Source organism: Protopterus annectens, chromosome 1.part0 (assembly GCF_019279795.1).
Source record: "Protopterus annectens isolate FY-2018-M chromosome 1.part0, PAN1.0, whole genome shotgun sequence".
NCBI lineage: Eukaryota > Metazoa > Chordata > Ceratodontiformes > Protopteridae > Protopterus > Protopterus annectens.
The window spans coordinates 1,822,366,900-1,822,382,335 of NC_056725.1; the positions used below are offsets into that span (position 1 = coordinate 1,822,366,900).

The 15,436-nt window shown below is 40.3% G+C and overlaps 1 protein-coding gene across 1 annotated transcript in view; it reads right to left on the bottom strand.

Moving 5' to 3' along the window:
• Positions 1-15,436, bottom strand: part of TTC33 (tetratricopeptide repeat domain 33) — a 1,025,558-nt gene that overhangs the window by 780,848 nt on the left and 229,274 nt on the right. Inside the window, exon 3 of the mRNA XM_044069757.1 lies at positions 994-1,075. Coding sequence (XP_043925692.1) covers positions 994-1,075 — 82 coding nt within the window. The remainder of the gene's footprint in view (positions 1-993; positions 1,076-15,436) is intronic.

Sequence of the window (15,436 nt, forward strand, 5' to 3'; positions counted from 1 at the left end):
TGTGTAAGACTTGAAAATTTAGCCTTACGACGTCAATAACCTGTTGAAAGTATGTTTTTTTCAAATGATACTGACCGATACATACCAGGTCTGTCTGTTGGTCTAGCACTCGACCCCTTCCTACACACTTTTTTCTGTTGTTTATGCCTTGAGTTTGGGAACTGGATTTACACCCTATACACAGACCACTTCACAGTTCAATTAGGTTTATTTTGCTTCAGCCACAACAAAGACTTGAATTTTGCAAAAACTGTAGATATTTGACAGCCTAGAAAGATTACACATCCTGCACAATCTGGTATCCCAGGCTAACACAACATTTTCTTACAATATAAGAAACACATTGTCTCTTTTAGGAAACTTTCTGCAAATGCATGTGAAAAGAAGACTCCAAACTCTCCAAAATTACCTGTTTTCATATGTTTTTCCTCTCTACTATATTAACCCAAGTCAGTGTTGACTTTAATGAAAGTCCACCCCCCCTTTTAATGCAACGTCTTTAAAATGATAAAAGATATTTTGAAGCAAACTCATACAGCATCTCAAGCAGGCAGTTTGCACTTTTTCAAACACTAGTTATTTATTTGTCATCAAACTTTCTAGTGTTGCATCAGCATTTCACAGAACATGGCACTGGCACAGAATAAATATCATAATACCACAAGGTACACTACCCTGACACCTACAGTACTGCAGCCCCAAACAAAATGTACTGAAACCGCAACATATATCATTACAAACGATGTGAATTTAAACTAGATAAGGTATGTTTGTTTAGACAGTTTTAATATACTACTTCACCACAGTGGTTTACGATAAAACAGCAACAAAAAAAAAAAGAGAGAGAGATGCCATCAAATGCTTCTAATGGATAAAAACAAAGCAATCATAAGCCCATCAGATACGTCAGCTAGATACACTGAAAAGCCACAAAGTATGTGACAATTTAAGAAACGGCGAACTTCTACATACTTGTAATGAAGTTCCAGTTACCTGTGCTTTCATCTCATACAGAGCAGCATCTTCTGGTGTTAATTGTATTGCTTCATCCCACCTCCCAACAGCTTCCTGATGCCTGAAGTTTTAAAAAAAAAAGAAATGAAATTATATGATTAGGCTTTAAAGTTAAAGGAAAACACAATCAGAAACAGAAAAAAGTGTTATTCATCATATATTTATTTTCTGTTCAGTACTAAAGCTTCAGTATAATTCTAGATACTTACTTATCACGTGACCATGTTATACTCAAAAATGTGGTTGTTAGGACTGACACACTGATTTTTTATTGGTCAATATTTCTGCCACACATTGTATTACCACATAATATGCCACAGAGAAGACACAATAAATCAGATCAACTGGGAGTTTTCAAAACAGTGAAGGTAGTGTAAGCAGCTAACAATCTGGACAGTGAGCATTTTAATATGGAAAAGTCTGCAAACTGCTGTAAGCTACTGAGAGAATTTGGTAGCTAAAGTACCAAAGACGCCCAGAATATCAATAAGTAAAAGAAAAAGTGAAGTAAAAGGGAGAGCAGCTCTGGAAGCAATGCAGTGGATCAGAGCTAGGAAGATCAGATGGTAATGACAGCTGAAGGAGAAATCTCTTCAGTCATTCTAGAGAAAACACTGACCAAATACACTCTAGAGATTTTTAAGTTAAGTGGGCCCCAGTTAGGATAAATGGAGAAATAACAGTATCACCTGTGACATTTACTAAGTCTCCAGAAATGACCATGTCCACTTCTCTCATTCTTACTCCAAGATATGAGTACTACTCAGTTCACTGGTAGAAGGCTGATGCCTCCCACGTCTACGGTTTGCTTTCTTTTTTACTAATGTAATAAAAGGTACATGTAATGTCTTTAAACTGTGACTCAGAAAGGTATTTACAGTAAGGGTTCTGAGTAGTTCAAAGGTGCTGATGAAGCATATGAAAATAAATGCTTTTTGAAAGTATGCATACTAAGACACGCATAAAAATATTTACATGCTGTAGTAAGTACATTGATTCATGAAAGGCTGATACGTGTATATGTTGATAAAATAAATATATTCACATTATGTGCATACATACACCAGTACTGAAAGATTTGTTCTGTTTTCCAGCACTGACAACTCAAGACTCTGCATGTTTTACTTTACTGATCAATGTATTTCCTCGTGTGCTGTGACAGCGTGCCCACAGAAGAAATAATCACAGCAAAAGCTAGTCTGCAGTGTCCCTGCTTCACAATGTTGCCATGCATTTACAGCCTACATACTAAAGAAGCATTCTAACTTATTAAAAAAAATAGTAAAACTACTACATGAACATCAAACGTGGAACTCCCTTTCTAAAAACAAGGATTAAGTAAAAGTAATTACTTTAGTATGAAAGTAAAATTGAGTTGCACATTTCAGACAAAAAGATATACATAATTTTTTTTCTGATAACAATCCTAATGTACAGCAGAACGAAAAGCTATAAAATAAAGCTTCTAACAGAATACATGTTACTGGGGCACAGTTCCAGTGCCGTACCTTCCTGTTTTACTCTCTTTCTTCATCGCAGCACTTCAGTTTATATTCAACAATTGCCATCCACTCATCCTCTTGCATTTTATTAAATTTATCAGGCGCAAGACATTTTACTAAGAGATGGAGTATCTTAAAAGAATATCTAGTGTGCTAAAGCCCAAACACTAAATCATCCAGTTTGAAAATGTGCTTGTTAATTATTTAACCTGTTTAAATATGATTTATCTAGCAAATGACACAATTTGAATGTTGTCCAATTCAAGACTTTAATATGGCTTACATCTTTAAATGGAACATAGTTTCAGGTATAAAATGAAGCATTGACTGCTGACGTCCTAGTTTCTTTCCTTCTCTTCCCTTTAACACTACACGATTGAATGTTATTTCTGAGAGAGAACAAACCACATGTATCCAGGGAGAACTGTACAAATAATATGTATATATGTCTACATTACTGCTCAAAAATAGCTCACGGTGTCTCAGGAAAAAGCATAAATCTCCTCAATGAGGCAGCAATATCAGGATGAGGTTGGCATAGTAGTTGTGCAAGGACAAAATGATGTACGAATACTCATCTCTTCTATGTATGTGTACTTATACCTATATAAACATACAATTCATATCAAATTACCTATAATGGAAGCAGGCTAGCACTAAGTGCCCTGTGACGACTGGGGAGAGATGGGCGAAGGCTGCCAGCCTAGTCAAATAGAATTTGATATCTAATTCTGACATTTGTAAATAAATGTAAAATACAGGCATGTTTTCTTGATAATAAATGTAAAATACAGGCATGTTTCTTGAGTGTAACGAAAACACTGTAAAATGTGAACTTCAAGATTGTTACAACATTGCCCCCCTTGCTGTAAAGAAAAACTAAGTCAAGCCTTTCAAATTTGTCTTTTGAAATTGAAATGATTTTATGACATTCTTTGATCTTTAAAGTTTGCTCCGGTCAGGCTGGCTGAAGACATTCTGTCTACTGTGTTAACTAAGGACTAATTGCTAGAGTGTATATGTAAAATGCCTTTTAGTGTTGTATTCACCTGTGTAGGAGTTAGCTTGCTAAATAATGGAGTTTCTATTAGTCTGGGAACTCAGAGCAGGTGTCAAGATGATGCAATATGAATACTGGGAAAACCTAACTGTCAAAAATGATGTAATTTTGGGAGGGCCTTAGAGACATGTTTGTTAGTAATGATTAAATACTATTTCTCACAAGAGACAAAAGGCATTTTGATCTTGATATCCAACTTACCAGCACTCTGCTTATGCTCACATGTAAGTTTTTAGCACTGTGATTTATTGTAGGAATAGTTAAAGTTAGTAAAGATTAATTACGTATTTTTCTTTGAAATCAGACCTGTCCTACTATATTATTTTAAGTTTCTGTGTGACCTCTGAACTCTTAGATATCTCTGTGGTGTAGTAGTTTTGTCTTGTGTTTTAATTATTTATTATTAAATATTTTTAAAACCTTCTACCTGTGGCTTTGTGTAGAGATAAGCTCTAGACCACATTGCATATAGAGTTTATTGTAATAGGCCACTCTAAAGTAAGCTTTAACTGTTAGTCATACTACCACTGGATATTAATATTGCACAGTAATAATTGGACACCCTTTTAAGGGCCTTTTAGTAGCTGATATTATCAACTGGGTGGTGGCAGTAATTACTACCGTATAGTCTGGGTAAAGGGGCACAGTTGGAGAATCTGTGTCAGCCTTTCCCAGGAGTGTCTGTGAAGTTGTAAAAATACTTATCTCAAAGTGTGTGTGTGTGTGTTGTGTCAGCTACTTGGCAGGGACATGAAGCACTGGTTGGACAGAGAGGGTACTGGAGGTTTTAGCTTGCCCAGTTAGGCTGAGACCTGGACCTTATAGCTGTGCCAGTGGGGAGTCTTATTGGGAACCTGCTGAGCAAGGGAGCAACCAGCCCCAGACTGACACTGATCTCTGTGTGCACTTAAGGGTAATTACTGTGTGTATTAGTTACCCTTTTCTCTTCTATGAGATGACCTCCCTGGTGTTAGTGGTGAGGATTGAGGCTCCTTGATTGCTGGGCCGGGGCACGGTCGTCACAAGTGGTGGCAGTGGTGGAATCTACTTCACATACTAATTGGCTTGTAGTGGTGTGGGTAGAGCGAATTACTGTAGCTTATGTACAGTGATCTCTAAAAGTGTTTTGTACTCTAAAATAGCCAAGCAGTGTATACTCAGAGTTCAGATCACAATTGTTTTATTTCTTCTGTTAGCTTAGTGTTAGTCAGGGTGAGCAGGCAGCCAGTCAGCAGAAGAGTATGGAAAGCTGACAAGGAGCCAGCTGGCAGAGATGTGCCAGGCTAGGGGACTGGTGCATGGAAACCTAACTAAATTAGACCTGATTGCTGCCTTGGTTACAGCTGCATCAGAAAACAGCAGCCTGGAGGACAGTCAGACTGACAGTGGAGATACAATATCCTCAGAGAATGGACAGCTCAACCTTTCTGCAGTGGACTTAAAAATCCAGCTGGAGCTAATGAGACTTGAGTTGGAGGTCAGACGTATGGAACTAGAAGTTGAAAAACAGGAACGGTAGAGAAAGCATGAGAGGGAAATGCTGACTCTTCGCCAGAGTCATGGAGGTAATGGGGAAGGGAGTAACTGGACCCCAGAAGCACAAAAGGTCAGTAAATTTCTTCCACAGTTTAAAGAGGGGATAATTTTGATAGCTTCATTCATATGTTTGAGCGGGTATGTAAACAGTATGAAGTTGACCAAAGGCTCTGGGTATGGTTCCTGAACCCCTTACTCCATGGTAAAGCTGTAACTTCTTTAGCAAAAATGCATGACACTGACTGTTTTGATTATACTGCTGTAAAAAGACATTTTTTAGAATGTTTTAAGCTAACACCTGAAATGTATAGGAAAAAGTTTTGAGCATAGACGCAAGGCAGATGAAAATGTATGTGAATATGTTATTGAACTGAGCACTTATTTTCATAGCTGGGTGAGTGGATGTCAGGTCACCACTTTTGAAGGGCTGGCAGACCTTTTGGTAAGGGAACAAGCCCTTAGCACTTTGCCTCAGGACATGAGGATCTGGTTAGCTGATAAACAGTGTGCTACTTCAGAGGAGTTGGGGAAGAAGGGAGACCTATTCCTAGCAAGCAGGGCAGCCCTGCACAGGAAAGGAACCCCCAATACTGCTCATGGGATTAAAGATACCCATGGTGGGCAGGCACAGACTGCCTCAACAGAATCCGCCAGTAGCAGGGAAAGCCAGTAGTCCAGGTACACATCCAGGAGCTAGGGTTAAATGTTTTGAATGCAACCAGTGGGGCCATGTGGCATACAGATGTCCACGGAGGCAATGTGGGGAACCAAAGGTGAGGGAGCCAGTAAATGGTAAAGACAAATGCCAATAGTAGGCTGTCTTGAGACAACAGGGGTATGGAACTACCATCCTGCAGATGTCCTGAGAGGGAAGGATTTGGATGAGGAAGTACTATGTACCTACATGAAGTGAGGCTAGGAGACAAGCATGTGGGTCTGGTATCCTGGGGGACACCCAGACAGACTGCATACTTGCAGCCAGGACTACTGAAGTATTTCTTCAGGGAGTGAGCTACGCTGTAGCAGTGAGACTGAATGTGAGCCACAGCTGCTTGTGGGTATTGATGTTCCCTTGGACAAGGTAACTGCAAAGGTAGAGGTGAGTAGTAGTACCCAGGCTGACAGCGAGGCACCGCTGTCAGAGGATGCCAGATTTCTTGTGGAAGGGGAGCTGGGAAGGGTTACAAGGAGAGACTTGAGACAGACTCAGCTCTCAGACCCTACATTGCAAGGCCCGAGGCAGGTAGCTAGGGAGGCACCTGATTCTCAAGGGAAGGGGGAATCTGTATACTGGAACAAAGGGTTACTGTACAGAGAGTGGACCCCTGAGGGAGGGCTAGAAGGTGAGAGAGTACAGCAGTTGGCAGTGCCTAGAGCTTACCGTCTGGCGCTTCTAGCCATAGCCCATGATATTCCCTTTGCAGGTCATATGGGCATAAAACGTACAAAGAGGAATATTATGCAAAACTTCTATTGGCCTGGAATTTCCAGAGATGTAACAGGGTACTGCAGGACCTGTGAGCAGTGCCAAAAGGTAGGCAAGGCAAGAGACAAGGTGAGAGCTCCTTAATGCCTTTGCCTGTGACTGAGGCGCCATTTCAGAGGATAGCTATGGATATTGTGGGTCCTATGATTACCCCAAGTTCCATAGGGAAAAAGTATATCCTAGTGATTGTAAATTATGTACACAATACCCTGAAGCAGTGGCTTTGTCCTCCACTGGAGGCAGAGAAGGTGGCAAATGCTTTGCTAGAGATTTTCAGCAGGGTAGGTTTACCAAAGGAAATATTTTATGTCAGACCTGCTGGCTTGTCTGTGGAAGTCCTGTGGGCTGAAGCACATGAAGACCACCCCCTACCATCCTCAGACTAATGGTCTTGTTGAGAGGTTAAACTGTACAATCAAGTCCATGCTATGGGCATTTGCAGATCAGTTTAAGAGGGAGTGGGACAAATATTTGCCCCCTCTGTTGTTTGCTTACAGAGAGGTTCCCCAGGAATCCAGAGGTTTTTCACCATTTGAGTTGCTGTATGGGCATAGGGTGAGGGGACCTCTAGATTTAATTAGAGATGAGTGGGAAGGTGAGTGTGAGTCTCACAAGGAGTCTGTTGTGGCACATGTCCTGAACCTCAGGATAAGGCTCAGGGAACTCATGGGCCAGGCCCAGGAGAACTTGGCAGAAGCCCAACAACAGAAAAAGGTATGGTATGACAGGAATGCTCGAGCTAGAGAGTATGCTGTAGGGCAGCAGGTGATGGTTCTCATTCCTGTCAAACACAACAAGTTGCAGGCAGCTTGGGAGGGACCCTACAAGATGGTAAGAAAGGTAAGTGATGTTATCTACATGGTAGAAGTGCTAGGCAGATGGCAGGGGCACAAATTGTACCATGTTAACACGATGAAACCTTACCATGATAGGGAGGCCCTTGTGTTGAGCATTTGCAGTGGATTGCAGGAGGAGTCTGAGGGAGATCTGGGGACTGATCTCCTCAGGCTCGGGCTGACACCTCGGTGGAAGGGGTAGCAATGTCTCAGCAGCTATCTTCTACCCAGGTTCGAGAAATCCGAGTAGTGTTGCAGGAGTTTGGGGGCATGCTCACCGGGAAACCGATACAGGACCCCAAAGGCCTATCAGGCAGGCCCCTTATAGGGTGCCTGAGAGAGTCAAACAGACTCTGAGGGAGGAGGTACAGGTGTTGTTGGAACTAGGGGTGATTCAAGAGTCCAAAAGTCCCTGGGCCTCACCAGTGGTGTTGGTGCCAAAGAAAGATGGCAGCACCATGTTCTGTGTGGATTACAGCAAATTAAATAGTCACACAGAGTCAGATGCTTACCCCATGGCTAGGACAGATGGGGCCCTAGAGCAGCTGGGTGGGGCTAAGTATCTTACAACCATTGATCTTACCAAGGGTTACTGGCAGGTGCCCTTGACTCCCAGTGCTAGAGAGAAGTCAGCCTTTGTGGCTTCTTTTGGCTTGTATGAGTTCACAAAGATGCCCTTTGGGATAAAGAATGCCCCAGTGACTTTCCAGAGGCTGGTAGATCATATCTTAGCAGGAGGGTTTGCCCTTGCTTACATGGATAATATTGCTGTCTATATCTTTTACACCCATTCCTGGCAACAGCACCTTCAGCATGTCCGGGAGGTGCAGGGCAAACTACAGAAGGCAGGGTTGACCATTAAGCTGAGCAAATGGCAGGTGGGTATGGCAGAGGTCTCCTACTTAGGACATAGAGTGGGAGAGTGGAAAGATAAAGCCAGAACCTGCCAAGGTGGATGCCATTCAGGCATGGCCTGCACCTGTTGCCAAAAAGCAGGTGAGAGCATTCTTGGGGACAGCAGAGTACTTACAGAAAGTTTGTTCCCAATTACAGTACCATAGCTGCTCCCCTCACAGGCCTGACAAGGAAGAACAGGCCAGATAAGGTAGAGTGGACCCCAGCATGTCAGCAGGCATTTCAGAAGCTTAAGGAAGCTTTGGGAGAACCCCCTGTGTTAGCCAGTCCAGACTACAACAAAGACACTGTTGTGCAGGTGGATGTTTCACACTATGGGGTGGGGGCTGTACTTAGCCAGATATCTTCAGAGGGAGAAGAGCACCCAGTGGTTTATCTCAGTCGTAGGCTCCAACCCAGGGAGGAATACTATGCAGCGGTAGAAAAGGAATGTCTAGCCATAGTGTGGGCACTACAAAAACTTCAGCCTTATCTGTATGGAAGAATATTCACTGTAATAACAGATCACAATGCTCTAACATGGTTAAACAGAGCCAGTCGGCAAAATGCCAAGTTGCTAAGATGGAGTCTGAGGTTGCAAGCATATATGTCAATGCAGCATCGCAGTGGGAGTAGCACTGCCAATGCAGATGGGCTCTCAAGACAGGGAATGGGGTGAGGTACACACAGACAGACCTGACACTCTCAAGCGATGTTTCTCAAGGGGCACTTGAAAAATTTGCTTGATTTCCCCAGGGGGGGAAGAGATGTGACGACTGGAGAGAAATGGGTAAAGGCTGCCAGCCTAGTCAAATAGAATTTGATATCTAATTCTGACATTTGTAAATAAATGTAAAATACAGGCATGTTTTCCTTATAATAAATGTAAAATATGTGCATGTTTCTTGAGTGTAAAGAAAACGCTGTAAAATGTGAAATTCAAGATTGTTACAACATTGCCCCCCTTGCTGTAAGGAAAAACTAAGTCATGCCTTTCAAATTTGTCTTTTGAAATTGAAATGATTTTATGACATTCTTTGATCTTTAAAGTTTGTTCCGGTCAGGCTGGCTGAAGAGATTCTGTCTATTGTGTTAACTAAGGACTAATTGCTAGAGTGTATATGGGAAATGATAGTGTTGTATTCTCCTGTGCAGGTGTTAGCTTGATAAATAATGGAGTTTCTATTAGCCTGGGAACTCAGAGCAGGTGTCAAGATGATGCAATATGAATACTGGGAAAACCAAAGTGTCAAAAATGATGTAATTTTGGGAGGGCCTTAGAGACATGTTTGTTAGTAATGTTTAAATACTATTTCTCACAAGTGACAAAAGGCATTTTGATCTTGATATCCAACTTACCAGCACTCTGCTTATGCTCACATGTAAGTTTTTAGCACTGTGATTTCTTGCAGGAATAGTTAAAGTTAGTAAAGCTTTATTAGGTATTTTTCTTTGAAAGCAGACCTGTCTTACTGTATTATTTTAAGTTTCTGTGTGATCTCTGAACTCTTGATTTATCTGTGGTGTAGTAGTTTTGTCTTGTGTTTTAATTATTTATTATTAAATATTTTTTAAATCTTCTACCTGTGGCTGATTTGTGTAGAGATAAGCTCTAGACTGCATTGCATATTTATAGATGTTATTGTAACAGGCCACACTAAAGTAAGCCTTGACTGTTAGTCATACTACCATTGGATATTAATATTGTACAGTAATAATTGGACACCCTTTCAAGGGTATTTTAATAGCTGCTATTATTAACTGGGTGGTGGCAGTAATTACTACCATATAGTCTGGGTAAAGGGGCACAGTTGGAGAATCTGTGTCAGCCTTTCCCAGGAGTGTCTGTGAAGTTGTGTAAATACTTATCTCAAAGTGTGTGTGCGTTGTGTCAGCTACTTGGCAGGAACATAAAGCACTGGTTGGACAGAGAGGGTACTGGAGGATTTAGCTTGCCCAGTTAGGCTGAGACCTGGACACTATAGCTGCGCCAGTGGGGAGTCTTACTGGGGACCTGGTGAGCAAGGGAGCAACCGGCCCCAGACTGACTGTGATCTCTGTGTGCACTTAAGGGAAATTGTACTTTACTGTGTGTATTAGTTATCCTTTTCTCTTCTATGAGATGACCTCCCTGGTGTTAGTGGTGAGGATTGAGGCTCCTTGATTGCTGGGCCAGGGCACGGTCGTCACATGCCCCATGCAAAAAAAATCATATTATCTTGCAAAGCTAAATAGTGCTTTGTTTAAAGTTCAAATTCTTGCATTTGCCAAACACTTGGCTTTGATTCAGTAAATCTGCTTTGACTTGTCTACCTCGAAAACTACACTGATGCTTATCAAAAGAAATTCCTTATTCACATAAAATAAAAATATGTATGGAGCAATGCATGAACGCAAGCATATACACATTCAAAACATTCCCACAGAGCAGAAAGGAAAAAAAGACACCTATTATGTATGAATATCACTGCAAACATACCAATACGGTATTTTGTAAAACGAAACTTGTGGAAGATAAGGCATATCATACCATGTCTTTGAGACATGGGATGGTTCATAAATTTAGTGTTATAATGAACTGCATCCTTTCCCATTCTCATCTTGGCTTCCTCAATTCACTCTAGCTTAGACAGCAAATTTATTCCCTGTGCTTGAGCTCCCTGCATAAGTTACGCTACCATTTTGAAAAAGGGGTGCCTGTTATTGCCAAGGGTAGCTGCTACACAAACAGTGGGGTAGCTATATGTGTCATATATAATTCCATCAAGGTCTGGAAATAAGTATTCTGGTCATTTTCTTAAAATCCAAACCTGAAATACACAGTTCAGCATCTTTATTAATAATAACCTACAGCTGTAGATTCTACAGTACATCCCGATACAGAGAACTCACCAGAAAAGACACAGTATTAAATCTGAAATTGGCACCAATCTCTTTCTCATCTAGCCTACTTAAGTATTGTTTGAAAAAGTTTTAATAACTATATCTCTTTAATCAAGATTTAAGTTATAGTGTGGAACTCCTTCCAAGTAAAACTGGCATCTGTACCTAGCAGCCACCATGGAATTCCTAATCCATCCACATTCTATATGTCTGCTGCTATCTCCTCTCACAGGAGATAGACAACCTGAAAGCCACAGAAACACTTTAAAAGTAGTCAGCTCCAGGAGGAAGTCTCAAGGTGTTTCACATGCTTTGTTGTCTCTTTGGCCACTCTGTACATCACAGTCAAAATTTTATACATTTTTTTTTAAAGTGAAGTAGGTGACGTGAAATAAATTTGTGAAAAATACCATGTATGATGGCAGCAATATAAACCGGGAGTTTCCACTCTGGACGTTCTTATACTACCACAATGATGGTGCACCATATATTTAAGTTCACTGGAAAAGTGTGCAAATTATAAATATTTGTTGAATTCGAGTTAAAAAGGAGAGGAAATGTAGCTATAGCTAATGCAAGCGCCAGAATTATTTTAATAATTTATTTTTACCAACTTTGAGCAGCCTTGAAAACCATCAAACAAATCTCGATACGTATGTGGATAGCTGGCTAACTAGAAGGATGTAATCTCTGCATTATTTACAAAAACAAACCCATAATTCATTAAAATACTGGCTGCCTGGAATTATAAAATGTGTGTTACATTGTGCCAGCAGATTACTATTAATAAGGGAGACTTTCCATAATAAAATGTGCTACATTACATATGGTTCGCAGACTGCTACATTTTCTCTCTCAAAGTGAATTTGAATTACAAAGCATCTGTCAAGTGGAAAGTATATTATAATGCTTACACATATTTCACAAAAAAATTTCTATCATAGTTATAGGCAGAGGTATTTTTTATGCATTTGTTGACCAAGTAAGCCTAGTGGACACAAGTACTCCAGGAGTACTGTCTGGGTAAGTGACCTGCTCAGAGTCAGACGGTAGGCAAATGGAGGTAGAAGTAATCATGCCTTGTACTCTTGACTGCAAGAAGCAGCTCATCAACTTACACCTTAACCTCTGTGCTCTCTGTCAGACATAAATAAGTATTTCTTATAAAAACTTGATTAGTTATTTGGGGAAGGGGCTCCTTAACCCAAAGTAGTTTTTATTAAATTCTGACAGTTTCAAATCTGGAGCTTCTATATTGCCAGTGTGATAAGTCATATACTTATGTTTGTTGTAACAGGCTAAATTTTCAAATAAGTTATAAATATTTGCTGAATTTAAGCAATAATACTTAGTCGATTTAAGTATCAGAATTTATATATATATATATATATATATATATATATATATATATATATATATATATATATATATATATATATATATAGATATGGATCACTATCACTTTACCGACAGTTCAAATCTCCGAAAATGATATGGCCAAGACCATATCGCCGAAGAATTGAATTGCCGAAAAAGTGCTAAAAACACAGAACCACTTACCTGTATGTTTTTGCAGGGGGGGAAGCCCCCCTGCACCCCCACACCTCCTACAACAAATATACCAACTCCTTGATCGCACAACAGTGAGAAAAACGGCAAATCCCAGGTTCCACACTGTATGGCAATCCCAATACACAATTGTCGCCAATTCGAATCTTTGGCGATATGGTCTCGGCCATATCGTCTTCTGAGATTTGAACTTTCGACAATGTGACAGGGAGCCATACATATATATATATATATATATATATATATATATATATACACACACACATACATACATATACACACACACACACACACACACATATGAGCAGTCATGTCATCAAAAATAAATGCACAGTTAGCTAAACAGGGGCAGTATTGCAGCTTATAAAGCATATAGGCAAATCTCTGAAGCAAAGGTATTATTAGCCAGCTTTGCACTCGTTAACAGATGGTCTGAAATGTAACTATTAGTGGCTACAAACTGTGCGTTAGTCTGTGCTGATTATTATTAACAAAAAAGACTGTATGTATGAGTAGGCTTCTATACAATTACATACTCATGACAGACGGTTGTCTTTTCTTCTTCACGGTGAACTATAAGTAGGAAGCATCTGTCGAATGTCAAGAACATGATCATGCCTATACTGACTTCATGATGAAGTAGCTTCTACAATTCCAAATAGATGTATTTTTCATGATGTTAGCATCTGTTGAATGTCAAGAACATGATCATGCTTATACTGACTTCATGATGAAGTCGCTTCTACAATTCCAAATAGATGTATTTTTCATGATGTTACTATCAGGTTGAAGTAAAATGTAGTTAATGTTACTTGAATCTAAGATCATAACTACAAAATATTTTTATTTTTATTTAACATTAGTTGACCGGGAAAGTCCGACTAGGACAGACCCTATTTTCAGTGGAGGCCTGGGAAGAAATGCTCCAGACACATCTCTGGAATGTGGGAGGAAACCCACGCGAATGCAGGGAGGACATGCAGACTCCGCACTAAGAAGAGGCTACAATTATATTTGAAACTTATTATTGTTTGGTCTTCTAAGGAATTATAAGGAGTGACATGGTTTATTCCATACTAATTTAATTTGAAACAAATAAAAAGATGCAGCCCCAGATAAAATTTAAGGCAAATCACTGGGATTTCAAAAGAAAAACAAATGCACACATCGCAAGACACCATGACAGAACTATCAGTAAGAAAGGAAGACATGTCTCCATTTTGGTGGAAAACAGCTACCATTTCAGAGATTAGAAGCAAGGATCCAATGCAAGTTGATAATCAGAAGGAAAAATGATGGCGCTATAACTACTGACAATATATCATCAACTCAAGCTCTCTTCCATTAAGACATGCTACGGGATAAGTGAAAATAGCATCTGTAATCAAATCCAAAAGACCTAGCAAAGTGCAAACAAGCTTTCAAAATGGAGGCCTGCATCATGACCATCTTCAACCCTTCTCCCTGGAAAAGAAAGGCCAGCAAAGGATATAGTCAAGTACCACCCCCCAATTAAATGCAATCCCCTACATATCAAAAACTGTTAACTTTTTTCAGATGATGGTCACCACAAGGTCTGCAAGCATGGACATCAAAAGAAATTACTTCATGTGGCTAACATCAATCAGCTGTCCAGTTATGGCAATACCAGGAGATCATTTTCCCCACAAGTCCTCAGCCACCAAAGAAAAAACTATAGCAAAGAATCTAGGATAGAGGACAGTTATGTTGTACAAGAACTGGAAATGACCCAAACTAAATTGTAGAAATTCCACAAGAGGGTCTCAACAACTGAAATAGCAGTTGGATTCCATTGTGCAATTTGATGCCATCCACATTCTTTGATTCAACAGAGGCACCAGGAAGTGGAGGGTTGCAATCCAAAATCTCATGTAATGGATGCCTTTGTTGAAGTCACCGAGTACAAAAATGAGATGAACCATCCCTTATTTTCTAAAGAAAAAGAGCAAGGCAAAAGTGCAAGTTGTTTCCTCATTTGCAGGCAGTACCAAGCTCTACTGCATCCTTGAGAAGCAAAGGACAGTACTGTACCAACATCTTTCATTCCACGGATCTGTCCAGCAGAAGAATTTTAAAGATGATAAACCAAGTATTTCTAAGAGATGGTCTTTTTCAGCCACATCCATGTCTCATCCGTTCTAGGTGACGGCTCCTGATCTAGGCAAATCTGAACAACAGACTCCCCATGGCAATTCTGTAAGGTAGTTAGGACTGATTTACTAGCCACTGCAAAGCATGTCCTTCAGGGAGCACAGAAGAGGTACAAAGAAAGCAAGAGAGCTGAATGCAAGGTCCCTATGTGGAAGAACGGGCTAAACTAGGTAGCAAAGAGGGCCACAAGGTACAGGACATGTTTGAGCAGATGACAAACCCTCCCCACCCCCTCACAGCTACTCAAGAGTCTCTTGAAAAGGCTCATCAAAAAGACTCCCTCCAGATTGGGGCACCTAGAACAGAGTGGTGAAACTCATCAAAAAGAACCCTCCAGTGTGCTTTATGATACAGGCAAATAACAGCAGCTGTTGTCCTAACCTCTGTTTCAGTGCAAAGATGCAGCAAACTCTGTGGAAACAAATGTAGGAGGATAAACACAAGAGTTTTGCAGAAGGGCAAAATCTTGGTTCATAAAAATGTA